Source organism: Argiope bruennichi, chromosome 9, assembly GCF_947563725.1.
Source record: "Argiope bruennichi chromosome 9, qqArgBrue1.1, whole genome shotgun sequence".
Lineage (NCBI taxonomy): Eukaryota > Metazoa > Arthropoda > Arachnida > Araneae > Araneidae > Argiope > Argiope bruennichi.
Genome location: NC_079159.1, coordinates 11658814 through 11684283, shown reverse-complemented (window position 1 = coordinate 11684283; position 25470 = coordinate 11658814). Strand labels below are relative to the sequence as shown.

Below are 25470 nucleotides of genomic sequence, written 5' to 3'. Positions count from 1 at the left end.
ATAGAGTTATTATTCCATGTCTCTGAAACTGCTTTTAATTTGAACAATGCAAAAAGAATAAGGAACTACTCTTAAAATAATATTTTAAAATATTTAATTCTTTATTTTTTTATTAAATTCTAACAATTATTAACATTAGTGCAATTCCGTAATATCTAAACTAAGTAAATAATCATTAAATTATTGTTAAGTTTTTGTTATAACATTCTTTCTAATATTTAACAATATAACATTAAAAATTTTTTAATATAGATATTTTTAATATTTTTGGTACCTACGTGATTTCCACATTGTAGTCCAAAGTAAATTTCAACGCTGTTGACAAGAGACGAAAGATAAAAATAACAATAGAATCATTTTGACTCTATATCTCTGGCCACGTGAGGAAATCCATGTCTCCAATTACGGGTTAGTGGCGATTATGAATGTCCACGACGATACTTAATAATCAATTTATTACATTTACCATAATTATATATATCGAAATATATTCTTCGCATTCGTGTTTAACCATACACTTTTTTTGCTAGAATTTATTAATAATGATTATCTTGTGTATTTTGAAAGCGATAAGGTGTAAAATATATAAAAAATAATAATAATAAGTTTCACTCAATTTGAATTCTTTCTTCCGAAGCTGAGATTAGACATATATCTAATACCTTATTTTTTAAAAAAAATTTTTTTCAGAATATGACATGCAAACTTACATTGAATGTCCAACTTGACAACATCGCTTTCTCCTTCTCCTTCAGTATTTGTCGCTTGACAGCGGTACATTCCTCTGTTTTCTCGCCCCACTTTTTGAAGTATCAGTGATTGGTTGTTTACATGTATGCCCCGGGAGATATTGGTGACGAGCTGCTCGTCGTCAGCGTACCAGGTTACCTCAGTGACAGCAGGATTAGCCTTGATGTTGCATTCGAAATATACGTCATTGCCTTCTTTGATTGATGAGTGCTGATTGCTAGTCCCGAGAGCTAATCTTAACTGTGGAGCATCTGCAATTATAGAAAACAAACAAAATTCTATTATTATTTGAAAAGAAACTGAAAAAAACATTACAATAATTTTATTAATATATATATTGACAAAAATCTTTTAACTTGTTTCAGAATTCTTTCCAGGATCCTAATTGGATTTGGAAAAATATATGGCCAACAACTATTAATTATCATTCTTTACTTAACGAATTGAAATATTTCAGAAGAAAGAAGAAATGGTTTGTGTCAACTAGGACATTTTCGATAACGAGAATTGCTGAAACTCTAATTGTAAGTAAAAAGGGAGTTTTCCACAAGTAAAATTTGATACCTGGTATAAAATGTAGGAAATTTAAAATGAATTCTTTCTTCTATTTGTAAATCAGCAGAAAAATATTTGTTTCTAAGGCCGACATTGCCTACATTGAAAATGGCATTTTTCGACCATCTTGTTCAATTTTTTTGCAATCATATTTTAATTCAAATATTTTTCTTTCCAAAACCTTTTTCTTTTTAATTTATGTCATCTAGAAGCCGAGATATGTCAAATTAAAAAGTGCAGTGTACTTGAAAGTTAACCGGAAGTCTCAGTCTGCAACCGGAAATTGTTGTAAAATGCCACTTTTAACATATTTTTTACTTTTTTTTAGTTTTAAAACGAAATAATTATTTTATGATGTTGCTAGGGCATGATACTGTGAAAAATATATATAGTGCAAATACGGTCACCATATTAGACTGTATTTATTGGTCATGACCAAAAAAGAATTGGCAGTCGATTACAGAAATTGAAAAAAAAAATCAACAAAGGGCCTGAAAGGAAAGGGCACATTAACTGATAATTTTATCGATAGATTACAGAATGACTATGTAATTGCCATTCGTAGTAATCTTGAGAATCTAAGAAACATTCTATCTGGTGTTATTGTTGCATTTTGTCACTTTAGCTCAAGCTCGAAACATTCTATGCATGGGCAATGTCTAGTAGAAGCCAATAGCTGGTTTAAATATCAACAAAAGCGAACAGGGGAAAACCTTTCTTGGGAAATCCATTGGAATACCTCAAAAAATTATAAATAGCATACATCCTGTATATATGAAACTTTGTGATTAAAAATTGTTAAAGAAAAGCTTGCATGGAATGACACAAAACGCTAATGAGAGTTTTAATAGTTTGCTCTGGAATATAGTCCCGAAACAACATTTCGGTGAACTCCAAATGATATTGGGGTCCTATATTGCTGTCCTTCAGTTTTATAAAGGTGGGAATGGCATAAAAATGTGTGTTATCAATTGCAAATAGAAGTTGGATGTTACTCTCAAGAAGGACTAAAACGTTTTGACTCTGAACGTATCTGTAGTTCAAAAAAGCATTAATTACTAGCTGCAAAAGTTCACAGAAAAAAAAAGAGAACTCAGAAAAAGAAAAAAAAAATATATACAATGCATGAAGAAAAAGAAGGTTTAACTTATAAATGTGGGGAATTTTAGACTGTTTTATGAAGAGAAAATACTTTTTTACATTAATAGTAAACTTTAAACTCCTTTTTTTCAAAATAATTTTTTCAATAGAATTTGTAAACCATTTACATGATATCTCCAGTATTAATTAATATTTTTAATGAAATTTTCAGATAATGTTCTTTACACTATTGTCAATGAAATGAACTAAAAGTTTTGATGTACAGTAAATGCTTTTTTACTTATAGCCTTTTATGTTAGAAAATAGCTGAAAATTTAAGAATAATGTCTACATTGCAACATAAAAACCTTCACTTCTGCATTTTAATTAATCTCTTAGATTTTAGTTCATTTTGAAAATAACTATTTTATGCATGATATGTGTAAAGAAAATTTTAATTGCTGAATTAGAATTTTGTTAGAGTGTTAACCGTTTTGGTTAACTGTTGCTAAAATTTACATCAAATTTATAAGTTTAAAATAACGGGACATCCACAGAAATTTTTTTATAGATGTTTATTCTTTTTATATCCTTATTTAACTAGAAAACACAAATTAAAGCTTAAAAAAATAGTCTTTTAAAAAATTGTCACTAACATTGGCAATCACCTTAAAGTACTTTTCTTTAATGGCAAATCAAATATATGTTGTGATGAGATAAATTTCAAATTCGTAACCATAAATCGGTACACACAGAAAAAAATAATTTTGAATAAAATCATTCCAAAATCAGCATAATATGTGAGCATAGCTTAAATAATTACAATAAACTTATTTTAAGTAAATATGCTTAGAATAAAAATTTCGTAAAACAATGAATTTCGTATAAATTTAAAATGTAAAAAACATGCATAACTATATGATTTTTTTTACATGGTAAATAGAACTATTGCGAAGAAAAAATAAAATATGCTTAGTAAATGTATAATGATTTAAATATTAATATATAAATTTCATACGATCACAATTAATAGAATACATTCTATACGTGTTGAAACTTTTTAAAAATGTTTTAATATGAAAAGGCAAATAAAACTCCTTCTTTTTATCATAAGAGTTCCTTTTGGACTCTTTGTTAATGCATAATTTATAAAATTTCTACTTTTCAAACCGATACATATTATACTTTTTTATATTCAACGAAATGCCCTCCTCCCTTCTATTTTATTAAACTACAATTGAAAATCAAATAGGCAAAAAAACAAAAGATGTTTAAATGCAGTTAAAGGGCTTCACCATTTAGATTTGTACTATAAAATTGATATAAATATAGTTTCTTTAGTTCATCTTATGCTCATCATTAATCTTCTTCTTAATCTTTTAAAAAATTCAGTACAAAATCGTGCTTTGAAAAAGCAAGAAGTGATATTCCAGTTTCTGAAAAACTTTACCATTTTCCGAAATATCGCATTGCCGTTTCGATACACAAAACAATATTTTCTTGATGTTTGACAAAACTGGACTTTTGAAATTATTCTATGACTGGAACTTTGAAACGTAACATATTTATCAACATATTGATAGTAATATGAAATAATTGCTATTAATTCATGCGTAAAATAGATTATGAGGATGATATAAATAAGGTTTTTTTGTTTATAAATAATTTTTTTTTCTTAAAATTACTTTCTCAATAATCTTTAGCTTCCTCAATAATCCTAGTAGCAATAGATTCTGTACTACATACTACATCCTCGCGATGTTGCTTGATATTCTGATTGCTGTTCAATATCGTGTAAAGATAGTAATAAAATTGTTGGGTATTTCGTGCTAAATGCAATTTTTCTTCAACTAAAGATTCTTCTATTGTCTGGACTTCGTATTAGCGTGGCTCGGAAGCTGAAGCAACTACCATTGGAAATTGTGTTGAGATAATATATGCATATTCGTACTATTCCAGGTAATTTAATGTTCATTGTGCTCTATGCACAAGCGATGCGAATAACGGATGTTTAAAGGATATATTGTAATGGATTAGGTCATGTACGAAGTTATTCTAATAACAATTTCAGCATATCATACTAGAATGTTTAAATGTTCATAGTTTCGCATATGTATTTCGCTTAGATTAGAATTGCTAAATATATGCGCGCAATAGTTGATATAATTATCTGTAAGAATGACGATCTCTATTACGGAAAATAGAATCGGTTTTATATGGGTCACGAAATCATGTCTTTAATTTTATATTAAAACTTACACTTCCTGTTGAACTTCCTGATGTTCTTATTTGTTATCTTATTGCCATCAGAACGAATAAGACATTGAATCAATAGGTTATGAAATAATATCTTTAAATCCGTATTAAAACTTCCACTTCCTGTTGAATTTTCTGATGTTCTCATTTATTATCTTATTGCCACCATAACGTATAAGACATTGAATCAATAGGTCCGCATCTTTAATTCCGTGTTAAAACTTCCACTTTCTGTCGAATTTTCTGATGTTCTTATTTATTATCTTATTGTCGTCAGAACAAATAAGGCATTGAATCAATAGGTTATGAAATAATATCTTTAATTCCATTTAAAACTTCCACTTAATATTAAACTTTCTGATGTTCTTATTTGTTATCTTATTGTCATCAGAACGAATAAGGCAATGAATCAATGGGTTATGAAATAATATATTTAATTACGTATTAAAACTTCCACTTAATATTAAACTTTCTGATGTTCTTATTTATTTCTTATTGTCATCAGAACGAATAAGACAGTGAATTGAATTTTCTGATGTTCTTATTTATTATCTTATTGTTGTCAAAACGAATAAGGCAATGGATAAATAAGATACCAATGGTTATTTCGATTCAATTATATCTGTCTTAAAATAATTATTTAGTTTATAATCGTTGCATGGTTTATGCGATGATAATAATATGGTTTAACCTGTGCATTCACGGATAAACCATATTAAAGTATAATGTGTTATCTTTGGAACATAACAGATTTAAAAGTATTTTCAAATAAATTTTAAAATATTTTAGAAATATTTTATTTATATTATCTTTAAAACTTAATTTTTATCTATAAAACTTACTCATTGATTTTGATTAATAAATAAAATTAAAGATGACAAATAAATGCAACTTAGTTTCAGAAAGATTTTATTTATATACATTAAGTTTTTATCTTTAAAACTTATTTATTGATTCTGATAAATAAATAAAAGCTAAGTTTTACAAAGAAATGTATATTCACTTCAGAACTTAAGTAATTTTATATTATGATTACTTTAATAATAGCATGGCATGAATAAAATTTATTGCATTAAAAATGGTTTTCAAATATTTAACTTAAATAGGAAAAACAAATCAATCATCAACTACTATCATTTTTTTTTAGTGAACAAAGTATTAAGAATTTATTGCTAGGAATTATGATATTAACTAAGTTAGTTCAATTTTCCGAGCTCGTTTGATGTCAAATGCAGTGAAACCAATTGATTACATATTTTGAAATCCTGCCACAATAATTTATACACGCGATATAAATTACCACGAATCAAATATTTTATGGTTTCCAACACGAGATCCAAAATGAAATTATTTCGTTTCATTAACAACTTTTTCTGACAATTTTTACAGCATTTACTAATATTTTGCAAAATATATTAATTTCAAAACGAACAAATTTCTATTTTTCCAATGGCAAATAACTTCTGTTAAATTGTAAATAACTTAACCTGTTTTTTTGACACGTTTAACCGTCTTTAATAATAGTCAGCTAAATATATTAATTTCAAAAGGAAAAAAATTTATTTTTCCTTTTTAAATAAATTTTTTAATGGTAAATAACTTTACCTATTTTTTCTGACAATTTTTAAGGTATTTAATAATAGTTAGCAAAACACATTAACTCCTAAACAAAAAATTTTCCGTTTTGCAATGGCAAATAGCTTTTAAAATGCACAGACGATTCTCTCACACCTAAAGCCAAAGAATACCAATTCGCTCTTGAAGTTCGTACTCTGTTCTATAACTTCCTTAAAAGGAAATGCGTGGTTCTGAATGATGGAAATCCCGAAAGTTTCCAGGAATGCAGGTGGAAAAGGGGGAAATACCTCATCCTTATTCCCTAAATGTCCCTCGCTCGGAAGAGCGTCGGACCGGATTTTAAGCATCCGCGCTGTGCATACACGGAAATGAAAGTGTCCTTCTGGAAAACTTGAGCGGCAACGATCTTGTATTTACCAAATAGTTCTTTTTACGCTCCGGCGAAGGCTTTTGGCTTGTTTTCTCCTCCTTTATATATTTCTCCCGGAGTGGACCCAGTGTAAACAGACTTTTAAAGCGATGTCGATCGGTAAACTAAGAGCTGATGTGTATTTAAGCGTTGGTGAGTGGCTTCGACTTCTTGGAGGCGGAATTTGTCCGAATAAGGAGGATGGTTGATTCGGGATTTTCGGTTACTTTTCAAAGAAGATTCGGCTTGGGGTTTTTTCCCACTCGTTTTGAAGGAATTTAAGCGACGTGAATGGTTTTGGCTGTGCTTGTTAAGGACGAGATAAGATGCGTTAAAGGGATTATTTGCTTTTTTTTCGGCACCACTTTACATCATAAGAATTTCGAAGGAACTGTACTGATTAAAAGTTAGTTTTTAAAGGATAAGGGGAGGAGAAATCTCTTTAAATCATAGTTAAGACATTTATCTGGTAAAGATAAAAGATTTGTGGCTTGGGTCTTTAATAGTTTAGTTTTAATTTAGTATTACATTTCAAATAGACTCTTACATTTAGTTTGTGGCAAGTTTTGTTAAGTTCAAAGTAGAAGTTTATAATCCACTTTTAACTTAGTTGTAATTAGTTGTATGATTCCAGACTTGTGGAAATTAACATCTTCCTATGGCTATACGATTCATGCATGTGTACGATTAATGTATCTTCCTATGGCTATACGATTCATGCATGTGTACGATTAATGTATCTTCCTATGGCTGTACGATTCATGTGTCTTCCTATGTTTGTATGATGCAAGCATTTTTATGATTAATTTATCTTCCTATGGTTGTACGATTCATGTGTCTTCCTATGATTGTACGATTCATGTATGTGTACGATTAATGTATCTTCCTTTGGCTGTACGATTCATGTGTCTTCCTATGTTTGTATGATGCAAGCATGTTTATGATTAATTTATCTTCCTATGGTTGTACGATTCATGTGTCTTCCTATGATTGTACGATTCATGTATGTGTACGATTAATGTATCTTCCTATGGTTATACGATTCATGTATCTTCCTATATTTGTACGATTCATGTATCTTTCTGTATTTGTACGATTCATGTATCTTCTTATGGTTGTACGATTCATGTATGTGTGAGATTCATGCATCTTCCTATGGTTTTACGATTCATGTGTCTTCCTATGGTTGTAATATTCATGTATGTACAATTCAAGTATCTTCCAATGCAAAATTGATAAGGTGCTTTATTAGAAACCTCTGTAGAGTAGAAATGCGAAGTTAATTCTAATAAATTTCCTAATTAATTCACTCATCTAAAAACTGAGTGAATTAAGTGTTAATTAATTCTTACTTATTACTTCTACATTCAAAATATTTATCCAATTTAAAATTTGTTTCAGCATTGTTAATGACAGAAATTTCTGACGACATTCAGATGAATTATACCAGAATAAACAGAGGCTTTCTTCTGGTATAATACTTATTTAAAAATTATATTAAAGAAGACGAATGTATATCGAATGTTTCTTGTTTGAACATATTAAAATGTTTCTTGTTTTTCATTCATTCAACAAAAAGGTCGAATTCAGAGTTTTTTATGTTTATAGTTTATTAATTCAGAATACTTATTAGTTCTAAAACTAAGTACAGTTTTGTTAAACACAGGAATTTCTATTTGCAATTGATAATGATTGTGTCAGAAGAAATAGAAAATGTTGCTAATTTCCCTTTAGAATATCTATCATTCACTTAAGATGCTAATTACTATTAAATACTTTATTTAGTTTTTAACAGGGAGTAATTTAGAGCTCTATGTTTAAAGTGTCTGATTTCTCAGGAAGAAAAAGTCTGTTATACCGCAGGGAAGAATTCAGCAAAAAAGACAAAAATCAGAGAAAAAGAAAACAACAACTGCTGAATAATTTAGGGAACGCTCAGTCTCTATCATTCATCTCTTATTTGCAACAAAAGTTGAATTTCTTTGGTGGATTAACGTTTCCAGCAAATTACATAAATAGTTTTTTCCAATTTACATACATATAAAAAAATCTAATTTAAAAATTTGGCGATCATACAGAATATAGGAAAGTAAAATTTAAAATTCTGAAATCGTCAAATAATACAAAATAAGAAATGACACATAAGGCAGGAAAGAAGATGAATAAACTATAAAATAATGACAGAAACAATAAATATTGGAATATTTCATCACACAGACATGGTTTTTTTCTTATAATATTCCAGAAAATGCATATTAATTGGCAATTACAATACCATAGCTATAGAATTGTTTTTCAAATTTCTTTTATTGATTCAGAAAGACATGTTTAAAAACTTGTCCAGATAAGAAAAATCTTACAACAGACAACTCAAAGATTCTTAGAAATTTAGTGATAAAAGGATGTACAGCACAAAGAAAATTTAGATTAGATTCGAGACTGATCTTTCTGATACAATAAACATTTATTCCAATCAATATTATCCTTTGATTGAAAACTTTTAATCCCTAAATGATGTCTTGAGTAAAAAAAAATTATTTCTTAAATGAGTTGATTAGCTGTTCAAAATGTAGAAGCCGATGCAAAATATCTGTGTTATTTCCAACTAGATATATTCCTTCAAACCAGTTACATATGAGAAAAAAACTCCTATCATTAAACTGGTTAGTTCTAAAATGAATCAATTAATTGTTCGCAATTCGTGAACTGATATAAAATGTTTGCTATGCTTTATTCAAGCTATAATTTTTAAAATAATTGATAGGAATCCTTATTTTATATTCATCAAACTGCGAGGTGATTTTATATTTCTTTTTGATTGGGTAAGTATAAATATTTTGCTAGACGAACTGACAAATCTTCCATGAATCATTTCTTCAATACCCATTTCTCAACCCTAGTTTCATGATGGTACGTGTTCCACGATATCGCCACAACTTCGATGTAGTTACTGCATCAGTGTTACCCATGTCCATCCAATGCATTCTGGATAATGTGAACAACGATCCTTATAAACATCAAGCAAAATGGAACTGATGTTGATTTCTAATAATCATCACTATGCAAGGTTCAATCACTTTCATGAGAAATAGATAAGAAAGCATGAGAAATGGATGTATATAGACCACACAGCCTATTCTTATCGTCAAATCGGAAAGTAATCATTGATTTCTTTTTGATTGAGTAAGTACAAATATTTTATTATCTAACTGACAAATCTTCCATAAGACATTCCTTTAACATCCATTCCTGAACTTCGGTTTCAAAATGAGAAATGTTCCATGATATCATCACACCTCAACTACACTTTAACCATGGCAGAATCCTTCAAAATAATTCAGTATAAATCAAAACTCCTATCATCTAATAGAATGTTGACTATACATTCCCTTTTGATTGGATAAGTACATGTATTCTGTTCGTCTAATTGAAGCTCCATGAAGGCATTTTAATATCAATTCACCACCATTATTATTTAATATCCATTACCTATTTTAGATCAAATTACTTCAACCTAATTACTCTATCCCTGCCTAGGCATTCAGGACAATAGGATTAACGGTCATCTTGACAGTACGAAGCGGGCAACTAAAGTTATTTCTAATGATCATTATTAACCATAGTATAACCATCTCCTCAGGAGGAACATCCAAGCTTGAGAAATGGAAGCATATTGATCCTACAGCCTTGATGTACCTACACCCTGTAGCTAAAAATGAACCCTATAGCATAAACTTTTTATTCTCATACCGCGGTTTCTACAGGTAAGACCCTTCGACAAAATAAAAATAATAAACTTTAAACGTGTATTTTAATGCTTTTAGCAATGAATAATGTTATCGATTATTTGCTAACTTTTTATGTATAGTAGATGCTAAAAAGCCCTAAGAAGAAAATATTTTCACTGTGAGGATGCAGCTATTCACCTAATTTGAATTATTTTTTTTAAAATTCAGTGGTTAAGGAATATTAGGGAAATAAAAGTTGTTATTTTTTCACACACAATTCTTTTCCTCCTTTTGCTGAAGTCATGTCCTCAGAAACATTGTAATTAATTGATTTCCTAAAAAAAAAGGTTCACTTAATTATGTATTTTTTGTATATGATGCAAGCTATTTTTATACCACATTGACTTTCATTATTATGATCACCTAAAATGATGTTTCTGTGTTAATTATTTTTGATAAATCCACTGCAATTTTTTTAAATTTTAATTTAGACAAATCTGCAGACTCTTCTCTTGTTCATATACGAAACCATGTGTAAAATTATAGAATTACATGGATGCTTATTATAAATATACATATGATTTATCCATTTGTGATCAATAAAAAGAATTCCAAAGCGATCAAAGCGAATAAAATGAGTTCAAAATTCATAAATATGAATTTACAACTCTTGTAAGTTTTCCTCCATTAATCTAACAAAGGTAAAAATATTTATCATTTCAATAAGTACGGTCGTTCGAATTTTGCATATCTGCATATTTTCTTGCAGAAAGAGATTCGTAAATAAAATTTCAGAATCGGCATCCATTTATTTTCACTTTCATACACACAGAAAAACTGTTATTATTAAAATTGCATTATTTTCTTTAAGACACGAAGCCATTTCTTATGAATAATTCATCTTCACAAATATGAGTTTTTCTTCAAGAGAGTTTAATTCGAATATTCAAATGTATTGTCAAATATGTTATGGCCAAAAGTTTAGCTCTCGGAATAAGTAATAAGATAAAATGGTTTACGATCTATTATATTTATTTCATTTCAAATTCTGCGACTGCCAATGTAAAAGAACGAACAAGATACCCACAAAAAAGTATCTGCAAATAAACAAAATCAGAAACATTTTATGTTCTCTTGAATATCTGTTTAGAAATGGGACACAAAACGAGCATACAAATTCCCGCATTGGTAGAACTTTGGGTTGCGTTTCGTTTTCCGTGGTTTCTTATACCCCATAAAATGGCTTTAGCTAAGCTGGGCGATGTGAATGGCACTGCAGCGCCTCACTCGGCAGTTCTGAGAACTAGATATACTTCAATGGTACAACTGAGCAAAGCCAAGACGAATAAATAAATAAACATCAAGCAAACCAAGAAAAGAAAGAGATGCTTCTTACAAGACTGCGAGATATATTTTTCGGAAAGCATGAATTGCACTTTTACTTTTATTCCATAAAGGGAATATTCTTTTTCTCAGAGGATGTTTTGTAGAAAACCACGACAGAAATTGCTAAAAAATAGAGCATACGTTTTCATAATATATTTTTATGGAACAAGAGCATAAAAAAGGGTTAGGCTTAGTGTGGTGAGACTTCGAATATTTCTTGCTCCTTTGCTCTCGGTTTCAACAGCGTTCCAAAAACCTCACAAAGGACGGATTATTGTTGGCATAACCCGACGCTATAAAACTTTTGGCGGGAAGTGAACTGAAGGCCTACATTCAGGGTGGTTGTAAAAAAAGAGAAAACTACAGTTTTTATCGGTCAAACATGTCGATTCAATTTGATATAAAACCAGTATTTTAAGGGCCGAAATGTGATTCAAAGATTTTTACGACACCCTTTTCTATAAATGACTTCCGTTTGGCTTTAAGTGATAATGCCTCTGAATTTGGACCATTTTTCTCAGAATAATAGTTATTTAGGTGGATGCTCAGTAAGAAAGAAGTTTTATATTTTTATGGACGAATATTTTCTTTTCAAGTTAATATTATTCTTCTGAGGTTAGAGTACGCAAATATGATTAATATCATAAAATCTGTAATAATTTTCTGTTTAATCAACGTTTAATACTTTACCAGAGGTAAAAATTTTACTGCCGCGAATATATTAGAAAATATGTTTTATATATTAGTACAGATTAGTTTGAATGTTTCGTATAAGCAAAATCTAAATAAAGCGATATAAAAATATGTGAAAAAATGCTATAATCTATCACAACTAAATTTTTGTCAAGTATTTCCTGGGTTGTGACATTATTTTTATTAATTCATTATTATGCATTATATTATATTGACTCATTACCCTCGACAACATGACCTAAAAAGGATAGAGATGAGTTTAATTTTTAATTTTCAAATTTCTCTTTATACCTTTGGAACTATTGAACAGAAAAAATTTTAAATTCTTTGAATATTTTTTGAACTATCACTTCTTTGATTGAATTTAAACTTTTTATACATCTCTTTTATAATTTTTCAAAACTTAAATTTGACAATTAGTAAGTGAAAAACATTACTTTAAATTTGAAAGCAATGCATTGTTTTGATTAAAATAATATAGCTTCGAACAATTAAGAATTATTCTAATATGTCAAATAGAACGAGGTATTTGTTAAAAAATACTTATTGATATAGTTTGGAGGACATAAATGTGCAGTTCAGAGCTTTTTTTGAAATTTAGGCATTATATTTAATTAATAAATTTTAAACGAGTTTTTGATAGTTAAATTGTTATCAAAATTTGAGATTAATAAGTATTAAAGGGAATTTTACTAATTAATTTTTTCTCAACATTTCAGATTAATAGATATTCAACGATATTTTAGTAATTAAATTTTTATTAACATTTTAGATTAAAAAAATATTAAACGATATTTCAATAATTACATTTTTATCAAAATTTCAGATTAATAAATATTAATCGATATTTTATTAATTAAATTTTTTCAACATTACAGATTAATAAATATTAAGCGAGATTTCTTGTAATGACTTTCGAAGATTATTGAACAAATATGATCCTTACATAATTTTAAAATTTGGAAAAAGTTTCTTGTTTATGATAATTAATTAATTTTCAAATTTTAATTTTATGATAATTAATTTTCACATTCAAAGTTTTGTAGCTTTTTCAAAGTATCTTTGTTTTGTTAATCTTCAAAAATAGATTTAATCATTGAAATAAACTCAACTTGCTTTCATTGTTTTCCCAAAATATTTAATCATGGGATTTTCTTCCATTGTTGAAAGTTTATAAAGAAGAATTCAGCATAATATTTGCATAGTTTATAAAAGGGATCAGAAAGTGAAATGATGTAATCTCAAATACGTTTGCTGTTTTTATACTTAAGCTTTCAAGACAATGTAGATTACGAGATTTGATTGTATCAAGAGCATCCATATATACAGTGAATAGGCGTAAATACTTTTAAATAAAATGAATTTATTTTCTGTCATTAAATGATGCTTACAAATTGTTACCTGGAGCCTAAGCATCAATTATAAATAACTGATGATAAACTAAACCATTATCACTAGCGAATCATCTGCTAATCAAAGCTACCTGTATACCAATAAAGTTATAAAGCAATGAAATGGATATTGTTTAAATCATATTGTTAAATATACTCACAGTGCACATTCAAAGTAATGGTATCTGAAATGGGTTCCATTTCCAAAGTAGCATGGGTAGCTTTGCACATCAACGATTTTCCATTATCTTCAGCTTTGGGTGTAAAAGCGTATGTGCTCATGGTCAGGTTTCCGTCTTCCAGAACTGTTTCGGTGGTTCCTTCAACCTCTTTACCTTCCCTCCACCAAGTCAATTCCGCTTGAGGTCGTGCTCCTCTTGCCTCACAAGTCAGCTGTGCGATCCACCCAACGGATACAGGTCGACGCCGGGGCATTACTTTCACTTCAAGAGGTCTTACTGTAAAATAAGAGATGAAAGTTAGTGTATGTTTTACATAGAAATATTTATGCTGAAATGCATGACCCGTGCACTGAGATCGTTGTTGGCATTAAATGTAAATATATTTCATGTATATGTCAATATTTGCAAATATAAGAAATGAAAGACAAAGAATTTCTCATCGCTATTTTGATAAGATGCTTGGTTTAAACATCATTGTAACATTTCTCTAAATCATTTCTGAATTTATGATTGTCTTTTGAAACAACTCACATACGGAAAGAGTTAATAAGAGAAAAAAATTGGTACGCATTAAAAGAGAAAAATTATTAAAAAGAGAACATTATCTGTCCATCTATATATATGGCAATAAGGTAAACCAAAAATGAAAATCGAATTACATAAATATAATTTGTTAGTGATGATATCATAATCCTCATTAAGATTTTAACTCCAGATGCCAAAATTGGCCTCAATTTGAAGTAAAATATTCCAGCAATTTAATCGTGTGTTAATGAGAAGTATATATTTAGAAATATAATAATAGAAGAATGAAAGTATGTCAGTGGTTCCCACAATATCTACTTTTAACGACCACCTGGTTTGCCGAAATTCACACAAGTTAACATTTTCTATAAATATTTTATGTAACTTGCCTCAATAGTTTCTTTAGGAAAATCTGCTTAAATTCTGATATACAACTTATACTAATATAGAACTCCTTACGCTATTCTGTTCATTGCACTATATCGTTACGAATCTGTGATGCGGCTCCCCAGCATAGTTGGTTCCACCATCGGAAGGAATGTTTTACAGTCATCTGTATTGGAAGGAGTCCGTGTGTCGCGTCGGAGGTCCCAAATGGCGACAAACTTGGCACCATTTGGCGACTTTGGCGCCAAAATAGATTATACCCGAAACATCAAGAATTTTCCCAATCCGTCCATTAGGAACCTAGATACGCCTCGAACGTGTCTGATTGGTTGAGAGGCTTCTAGCCCCGCCCCCTGAGACCTATAAAAGAAGGCGGCCGTGGCTGCCAGGGTCGTCATAGTCGGAATCAACGATAAAGAACTAGCCTTCCAAAGGTGGCGGAGCAGCGACGGAGTCAAGCTAGTGCTGAACTAAGCTGTGCGCTACTGTCTGCAGTAGAGAGTCTTGTTGTATGCTGCACGTCTCGGCTGAAGATAATCGTTTTCTGTGCTGTATATAGTTGTCGTCTTTGTGCTGTCCTGTGTGTCTTCGTGTAAATAAACGTCGTTGATTTATTTTCTACTGCTGATTGAGCGTTCTCCACACAATATAACTTCCACTATCCAAACGAACCCCGGAAATTTCTTAACAATATATATCCCTCGCTTTTTGCAGTTCCTGCAAACTTTTTTTGAATTTTCAATTGAAGTAGAACTTTCGATTTGAAAATTTAATTGAAGTGGGAATAAAAAAGTTTCAATTAAAGCAAAAATGTTTTTTTGAAACTAAATAAGTTTCTCCTTTTTTAAAAATATGGCTACCAAAAACAAATCAATCATCTTTGAAGTCTTAGGCGTACTAAAGAATATTTCTTTATATAATTTTTGCAATATTTCCAAGAATTATTCAATAAAACATTTTTTTATTCACCTTAAAATCCAGTTTTTAATTTTAATTTCAAAATAATTTAAAATCATGTAAATAATAAAATTTTATATTATTTCAGCAAATAAATGTACTTCGCAAAACATTTTGAAATTACAAATTTTATAAAATTCTTTGATATAATTTCATAAATATTCTCTGAATTTCCCTGGAGTTTTGATTTTCTCTAAACTGTTCAACAGAAAAATCAATTTTATATTTTTGCACATGACCTCGGTCCCATATGCCATATAGCAAAATATATTTGAGACACATTTTAAATAAAAAGAATGTTCAGTTTTATTGTGACTATAACTGAGGGATTTATGAAGTTTAAATATTATTGTTTTTATAAAATTGTGCTATTTAAATCTCACCGCCTCAAAGAGAATACGCTAATGAGCACCTGCGGTTTTCCTACTGGCTAATATAATTTTCTTGAAATTATTCATTGCTCAAAAATATTGGTATTCAGAAGTCCATAATTTAGGCAGGTAACGTAGAAGTCAGAATTAATTTTTTATTTTAAAGTGGGAGTGCCAAAAGTGTATCACATAACTCCTCAGGACAATGTCCTGAGGAATTATATTGTGTAATACATTCTGTTGTTTCAAATTCAGACTTTATAATTTTTTTCATAAATAAATTTATTGACTCAAATAAAATAAAACAACATTATTTGGGAAATTTTTAAATTCTTTTAAAAGTAACAGTAAAAATAGGAATTTATGTTTAATCAGATAAAAGTTTATTCAATAATTCTTAAAAATATTGCATAGATTATAAAAAAAAGTCACATGTAATGCACATGATTTCAATGCTGAACAAATCTGTAATGTTTTTAAATCACATATTTAGTTACAGCAAAATATTTTTGTATTAATTTAAGTTTAATCACTTCTGCTTCAATTAAAGATCACGTTTTATGTAAGCTGACAGAAAATTAGAGAGATGCATAGAGCAATGAACAGAACCAAGAAAACACATTTATAATTTTATAGAATGTATAGAATATACTATATATAGAATTTAGAATATCCTGTTCATTCATTAATCCAGCATATTTCTTCCTACAGCAATCAATAAGATCAATTATATCATTTTGGAATATCTAATAACTTATTCTCTCATAAGATAATGAAATTTATATATTGGTAGGTAACTAATTAAATTTACTTTTATAAGAATATTATTTTTTTTAATTATATAACTCGTATATTTTCTGAAATATCACTTTTAATTGAATAAATAATTGTGAGAATTCTTATATTTGGTTATTGAAAGAATATAGAAATATTTATCTAATTTTCATCACAGCAAAATTCTCAGGAGAAAACGTTAATTAAACTGCCAATGCAAATGTTTAATACCAAACAAATCAAAGTTAAGAATATAGATCCTCGTGGCTAAATCAAATCAAAGATTAGCTAAATACTATGATAGTAATTGTCCCTTATGTGATAAGCTTTTGACCGTAGACACTATATATATCAAAATATATATCTCGTAATTGTTATAAATGGATAATTAAATCGCAAAGCAAGAAGCTTCTTCATTCCGTTGAGAGACGAATCTCCATCCGCTTAATTAGAGTATTTCTGTAAGTATCGTGGAATGATACAATCTAAAAAAAAGCATCCAACTAATTGAATTGTCATTTATTCATACGAATCGAAATTCCTGAAAATATTATCTCTAATTATATGTTTATCTGTATATATGTTTCAAATAAATATTATGATTTGAATAATAATTTCAATTATGTATATGAAATTAATAGTTAAGTCTCAGCTTTTAAAAGAAATTTTTAGAAACTGTGAAAATTGCATAAACCCAATACTCTAAGAATTTCAAGGATAAATAAATATGATGAACATATTTTTTTTTATAATGAGGCTTATATCATGGTATATTTTCTATAAGTAATATTTCACCATATGCATGATAGAAAAAATTCTTCTAAATGCTCTACAAGATAGACCGATGGAGCTAGAATTACCGAGTAAGTCACATAGTTTCTTTTTAAGTAATAGATGCTCATTAAGATAGGGTTTCTTACCATGCTTTAATAAAATTTTCGACCAAGAGTTAATACTGATTATAATGTTATTTCTCAATAACTTTTCTATATATCGTTACAAAAAAAATGTTTCACTTTAAAATTCTAAAAATAACATTTTAGAGAAACCAATTTTTATTTCTGCCAATTATTTTTCTCCCATTTTAATACATTAAAAAAACCCAAGCACATTTTTATATATTTAATTAAATAATTATTTTAATAAACTATTTTTATATATTTTGTATGTAAATATCATAAGCATATTTTATATATATTGATTACTCGAATTATATTCATGCGCATTATAAAGCCATTCAAAACAGTTTTTTATGTGTTCGATACTTCTGCCATGTGATTAAGAGCAATTTTAAAAAATTAAATAAAAATAGAAGAACCAGACCTAAAACTTTAATAGTCTTCGATGTTTTAGACGTTCTAATTACTGAATTTTTTTATGAATTGTTTTCAGACATTCCAGGCCAGAGCTACTTGAAGTATTGAAAACCCCTTGTTTCATACCACTTCATAATTTATGGAAAATCTTCAAAACTAAATTATATTGTTCTTTCAAAAGTTTTAATTTGTTACATAAATTCTGAAATTAAGATCATATTTCAAATTTTATAATTACTTATAATGTTTCTTATTTCATATTATTCTCTGTAAATATATGGTATAAGAGTATTTGGCTGGTATTTTTTTTTTAATTTCATGTTAAACTTTAATTACTTAAAACAAAATAAAATCCTGACGCCTCCCAAAAAATGGAAATATCACCATAAATATTTTTGTACCATCTTAATAATATCGATACCATCTTAAATTCTAAATTGATTGTTTTTGTGATATCGATTTAGCTATCTTCAAATAAATTTATTTTTCTATTTTAATAAAAGAACATATTTTTAATGTATATTTCCATTCTTCCTTTCATTCTTGAAATAAAATAATCAAACCAATTTCATTGTTTATATAAATACGTATGGGTGTGTTTCTTATCCATTATGTGCACCTAAGATGATCATTTGATTATATAAACTTTAATTCGTTCTTTCTTTATTATATTTTATTTCCATGAGTATTTTATTTCCATGAGTTTTATCTAGGTAATAAGCTATTGGACTCTAAATATGGCACACTTTTGTTGTTGTTTCTAATGGCATTTGCCATAGATATGCCAGCTGACAAAGTCAGTGATTTTAAACCGAGAAAGCGTCTCTTGTTTTAGTAGCGCCAACTAGGGCCAAGTATACGTTTTAGCTACTCACGCATCACATTCGCTTGCACAACCCCCTTTTTACAGGAGTGTATATTCACACTCCTCACAGATAGAGCAGGTGAAGGACAACCATGCCCGAACCGGGACGTGAACCCGGGACTGCCAGATCCCGGAAAAGACGTGCTTCCCTATGCCAGGACGCCGGCTGACACACTTTTATAACAATGAAATGAAATGCATATTTGTTTTTTAGAGGAATGAAAAAGATAAAATCAATGAAGTGAATTAGTTAACCCGGATGTTTACTAATGCAATAGGAACGTTCATATCTGTGATATACCAAGGAGTATGGTCGCTTAAAGTATGCAAATATTTATCATGATTTGTTTTTTATAATTGTCTTACAAAGGCAAACCTAAACAGCAAAACATGCCCATATGTTATGAATGAGAGTAAATATAATCATCATTTCAGACGAATAATCTAGACATTGAAGATGGGTAATATAAAATAATGTACAGAGTGTTTTGGAATAGCTATCCCTAATTGAAGATATCTGGAACTAAAATTAAAGAGAAGAATAGAACCAAATTCCTATTTTGACTACGGAGGTATTATAAGAGGGATACTGCAAATGCGATATCTTATACATATTGGGAAGGTCATCACCATGAAATTGTAAATAGTTTATTAATAAAAAAAATACATTCTATGAATTTCATACTATATTTCATTCATTTTTTATAACCGCAGCGTTTCATTACACGTAAGCTAATGAAACTTGGTTTAATCTATTTTGAATGTTTCCTTATAATTATTTATTTAAATTATAATTTTACTATTCCAATCCAGCATTGTTAAAATTGTCTTTTATCTGTATTTTTTTCTGTTCCGATTTATTTCTCTGTGTGGATTTCTTTCTTTCTTTCTTTTTTTTCCTTCTCTTCCCTTTTCAAATCTTTTATGACAGTCTGTATATGAATTTGATTTCCTGTTTTTAATTATATAAACATACAATGAGGAAAATAATTGAAACAAGACTGTAATAAGTATTACTAATTATGTTTTAGTGATATAATTAGTACAATTTTGTTACTTCTAGTTATTGAAATGCCAAATAAAGAATACAAATTGAAATTCTCATTACTCTTTTCTTTTATGCCATATTTCTAAACTTTTTTTTCAGTTAGTTCTGGTTAGATTTAATTCTGGTTATAACACAGCCCCATATACCAGCTCCTATTTGAACTAAGATGCCCTTTAAAACATTTTTCTATAAGCACGCCAGGCAGAATGTGAGCACGCATCAGTTTACTTTGATTTAAAATAAAGCGAATCTTTTCTCTCAAGTAAATAGATAGACTGGGGAGGGACGGGGCAGAGGAAAACTCCTTTCCACGTAAAAACGCCATTTAATGGCCAAACGCCGCATAATTGGAAATTCAAATAAGAAACTTTTGTTCCCCCCATAAAATCCATTTTTGCTTTGTTGCAAACCTTAGCACACGAACCGAACTCACAACGCATTTCGTTTAGATAACGCGGCAAAAAGCGATTAGTGTAATTAACCATTAAAAAGACCTTAAAAATGTATTTTTCCGATTTTCCAATTCTTGGCAAAGCTCCCGAATCAGATTTTTCCCTCTCTTCACAGCTAACGAAACAAGAGGAAATTAAAGGTTTCTAATGATTTCGTTCAACTCTATTATTAAATGCCGCCAAAAGACAAAACCTTCGAAGATATTTAAGTCTAAGTTCCTGGGGTTGATGGCGGGGAAAAAAAGACAAGTAATAATAGGCTATTTAGCGTATTTAAAGATGAAATAGAGGCTCTCTTTTTAACAAATAGAACAAAAGATACTGTTTTCCATTTCCAGGGAGATAAAGTTTATTTAGAGGGGGATTAACCTAGACATTATTCTGTTACTTGTTAATTGGTACACAAAACTGTTTTATTAGTTCAAACAAAAGCGTCAAATATTCATGAAAGATTCATGGTATTATTAAAACTGTTGGATGGCTTTATTGCTCAGTTTTGGGAGCAATTTTTACTTTCTCGTGTAGGAAATAAAGAGAAATTATTGTAATTAAAAAAAAAAAATGTTTGATCTTAACGTGTTGACGAATCTTCGCCTTTCAGACTTCCATGAATTTGAAAAATACATTTTTGGCATTATGTTTATCTGTCCATCTGTCTGTAAACACAATAATACAGAAACACTGCGAGGTAGTATAATGAGATTTGCTATATGGACTTATGACCAAATTTGTGAATTTCTACCAAAGTTTGTGAGCAATGCATTCTTGAGAATCTGGGATCTCAGGTCGGTACAATTCAATAGGATTCTATAGTTACATTTCACATTCAACTCGGTAGCTTGACTGGCCACAAGTTTAACATATCCAAAATGTAATTTCTTATCAAATTTTGATCCATATCTGCCAAAGGAAGAACCGCCTATCTCTTTGTATTTTTGCTTGCATATAAACACAATAACTCATAAACACTACAATTTAAATCAATGATATTCGATATATTGCTTCTACAACTGCAGTCAAATTTAGATTTCAATTGGTCTTAAAATGACGTCATAAATACAGATTCGAACGATCGATTCATTAAAAATGCTTGCTTTAAACTAAAGATCCATATTTCATAACTAGTGTTCGCCAATGTTATGAAAGACATTCGTGGTCTTACCCAAAGTTTTATACGAAAATAACGCCATTTTTGTAAATTACGCGAGAAAAGTTCGGGGAAACTACATCCACTCATTTAAATGCAATAAAGTGAATTATGACAAAACATTATCTTAAAAATTATCTTAAATTATCGCAAAAAATTAGCGTATGATTATCCCAAAAATATGCAATTTAGAATAATATTGATTAGTTAATTAATTAGTAAATTATAAATAAAATTCTGATTAGTATTAATAGCAATCACCAATTTATTGTACTAATCGGATTTTTATATAATCTAATGTTAATCCAGCAACTCTGAATAGAAATGTTACTCCACTTAATTCTAATATAATCGTGTACACTTTCTCTTATCAAAGTTCTCATCTGTACAAATATTCAAGCTAATATGATTCATAGTCACTAAGCGTAAAATGCTTTATATAGCAAGTATGCTTCATATTATTTTCATGTATCTCGAAAGAAAAATCCTTCGAAAATATTTAACTTCCAATGGGTTGATGGCAGGAAAAAAAAAAGACAAGTAATAATAAGCTATTTAGCGTATTTAAAGATGCTCTCTTTTTAACAAATGGAATAAAAGATACTGTTTTCCAATTCCAGAGAGATAAAGTTTATTAAGAAGGGGATTAGGCTAGACATTATTCTGTTACTTCTTAACTGGTACATAAACTTATTTTATTAGCTCTAACAAAAGTCAAAAAATGATCATGAAAGATTCATGGTATTAATAAAACTGTTGGATGGCTTTATTGTTCACTTTAGGAGGAATTCTTACTTTCTCACGCAGAGAGAAGATGAATAGAGAAAGGATTGCAATCGTCAAAAAAATTCGAACTCAACATTTTGGCGAATATTCGCGTCCCAGGAAGCACAACCTGTTGTACAATATTGTATAATATTGTTATATGATATTAATCAATATTCCACAATATTGTATATTTCTGCGGATATTGTTCCATGTCATAGAATACTGTAGAATATCTGCGTGTTACTAGGAGCTTCAGCCCTCCCGGAGTTCGTAAAACAAGTTTTTTGGCATTATGCTTGTCTGTCCATCTGTCGATTTGTAAACGCAATAACACAAAAGTATTGTGAACTAGTCAGACGGAATTTGGTATATGGGTTTACGACCTAATTTGAAAATTTCGGCACGATTTCAAAATTTGAAAATACATTCACAAGGATATTATTTCTCTGTTGATAAAATTCAAGTAAATTTGATAATTACAAATTGCAGCCTGATAGATAGATGAAATTTGATAATAAGCTTAATATCTAAAATTGAATGTCTTATCGAATTTTTATCTTTGTGTCTCTAAAGAAGAATCAACTATCAGCCTGTACTTTCTCTTGCATATAAAAGTAATAATTCGCAAACGCTGCAATCCAAATCAGTGATATTCTGTATATTATCTTGTGTTTGCATGTAGTTCCAAATCAAAGTTTTACTTAAATGGTCAAAAAATGACATTTTAAATACATATTCTCACTATTGATTCAATAAAAAGGCTTGATTCAAACTAAATATCTACATTTCGTAACTATTGTTTGCCTATATTATGACCTTACCCAAGATCCAAACTTTTATACGTAGGTATAAGGACATTGTTTTTTGTACAGAATGCGAGAAAACTCCGGGCAAACCACTCCTTCCAGTTTCAATGCAATATGGTGAAATATCACAGATTATTGCAAAAATAGCCATTTTACAGTAAAGCGATTAATTAATTTTTATTAATAAACTCTGATTAGTATTAATATCAATCACCATTTTTTGTTCTAATCACAATTTAATAAAATAATGTTAATCCTAGTAGAAATATTTATCCCATTAATTCTGATATGGTGTCGTATACTATCTCTAGCCCAAACGTTTTGCTGGGCAAACTTTTAAACCTAATTTGAAGCATAATCACCAATACTAAGATGCTTTACAACACAATACTTAAGAACAAAATACTTCAAGTTATTTTTGTGAACAGAGTATTTCTGATTAAATTTAGTTTTCCGAAAACACTAAACAATTTTAGTCAATTGAGTTATAGTAGCCAATTAAAATATCAGCTACATTGATGCAATGGTGTAATTATTGTAGTCGATATTATTCTGGAATTGCCGATGTAGGGAAATTGTGATGTTAAAAGTATCCAGGCACAATGTAAACTTTATTATCGAAAATGCATCATGTTGTAAAGTGAAATGCAGGTTCACATTATAAATTTATTGAAACACAATTAATAATTATGTATTAAGACATACTGGCATTCATCATGATGTTAACGAAATGACTTAGTCGTCACACCAATTAATCAGTTTATGATAGCAACTTATTAATAAAATTCTTCTAATCCAATCTGACCCTTAGTAAGACTCGTAAAGTGAAAAGCAGGTTAACATCATAAATATGATGAAACAAAATTAATAATTATGTATTAAGTCAGATTGACATTCATGACGACATTAACGAAATGACTAAGACGTCACGCAAATTCATCAGTTTTTGACTGCAACTTACAATTTAAATCTAGCATGACTAATCCAATTCGATGTTTGGTAAGACTCGTAAAGCGAAAAGCATATTCACATTATAAATATAGGGAAACACAATTAATGGTTATATATTAAGATCGATTAGCATTCATGATGACATTAACGAAATGATTGAGACATCACACCAATTTACCAGTTCATGGCGGCAACTTACAATTTAAATCTATCATGACTAATCCAACTCGAGTCTTGGTAAGATTCGTAAAATGGAAAGCAGGTTCACATTATAAACATAATGAAACACAATCAATAATTACGTTTTAAGACCGATTGGCATTCCGAATGAAATGACTAAAACGTCTACTAATTCACCAGTTCATGACCGCAACTTACAATTTAAATCTAGCATGACTAATCCAATTCGATGTTTGGTAAGACACGTAAAGCGATAAGCATATTCACATTATAAATATAGGGAAACACAATTAATAGTTATATATTAAGATCGATTAGCATTCATGATGACATTAACGAAATGATTGAGACATCACACAAATTTACCAGTTCATGGCGGCAACTTACAATTTAAATCTATCATGACTAATCCAATTCGAGGCTTGGTAAGATTCGTAAAATGGAAAGCAGGTTCACATTATAAACATAATGAAACACAATCAATAATTACGTTTTAAGACCGATTGGCATTCCGAATGAAATGACTAAAACGTATACTAATTCACCAGTTCATGACCGCAACTTACAATTTAAATCTATCATGACTAATCCAACTCGTGGCTTGGTAAGATACGTAAAATGGAAAGAAGGTTCACATTATAAACATGATGAAACACAATCAATAATTACGTTTTAAAACGGATTGGCATTCCGAACGAAATGACTAAAACGTCTACCAATTCATCAGTTCATGACCACAACTTACAATTTAAATCTATCATGACTAATCCAACTCGAGGCTTGGTAAGATTCGTAAAATGGAAAGCAGGTTCACATTATAAACATGATGAAACACAATCAATAATTACGTTTTAAGACGGATTGGCATTCCGAACGAAATGACTAAAACGTCTACCAATTCATCAGTTCATGACC

General features: G+C 29.3%; 1 protein-coding gene across 1 annotated transcript in view; it reads right to left on the bottom strand.

Annotated features, from left to right (window-relative positions):
- The window catches only part of LOC129985171 (hemicentin-1-like), a 515751-nt gene that overhangs the window by 146318 nt on the left and 343963 nt on the right, over positions 1–25470 (bottom strand). The window contains exons 5-6 of the mRNA XM_056095097.1: positions 13988–14284; positions 711–1001 (exon numbers count right to left, since the gene is read on the bottom strand). Coding sequence (XP_055951072.1) covers positions 711–1001; positions 13988–14284 — 588 coding nt within the window. The remainder of the gene's footprint in view (positions 1–710; positions 1002–13987; positions 14285–25470) is intronic.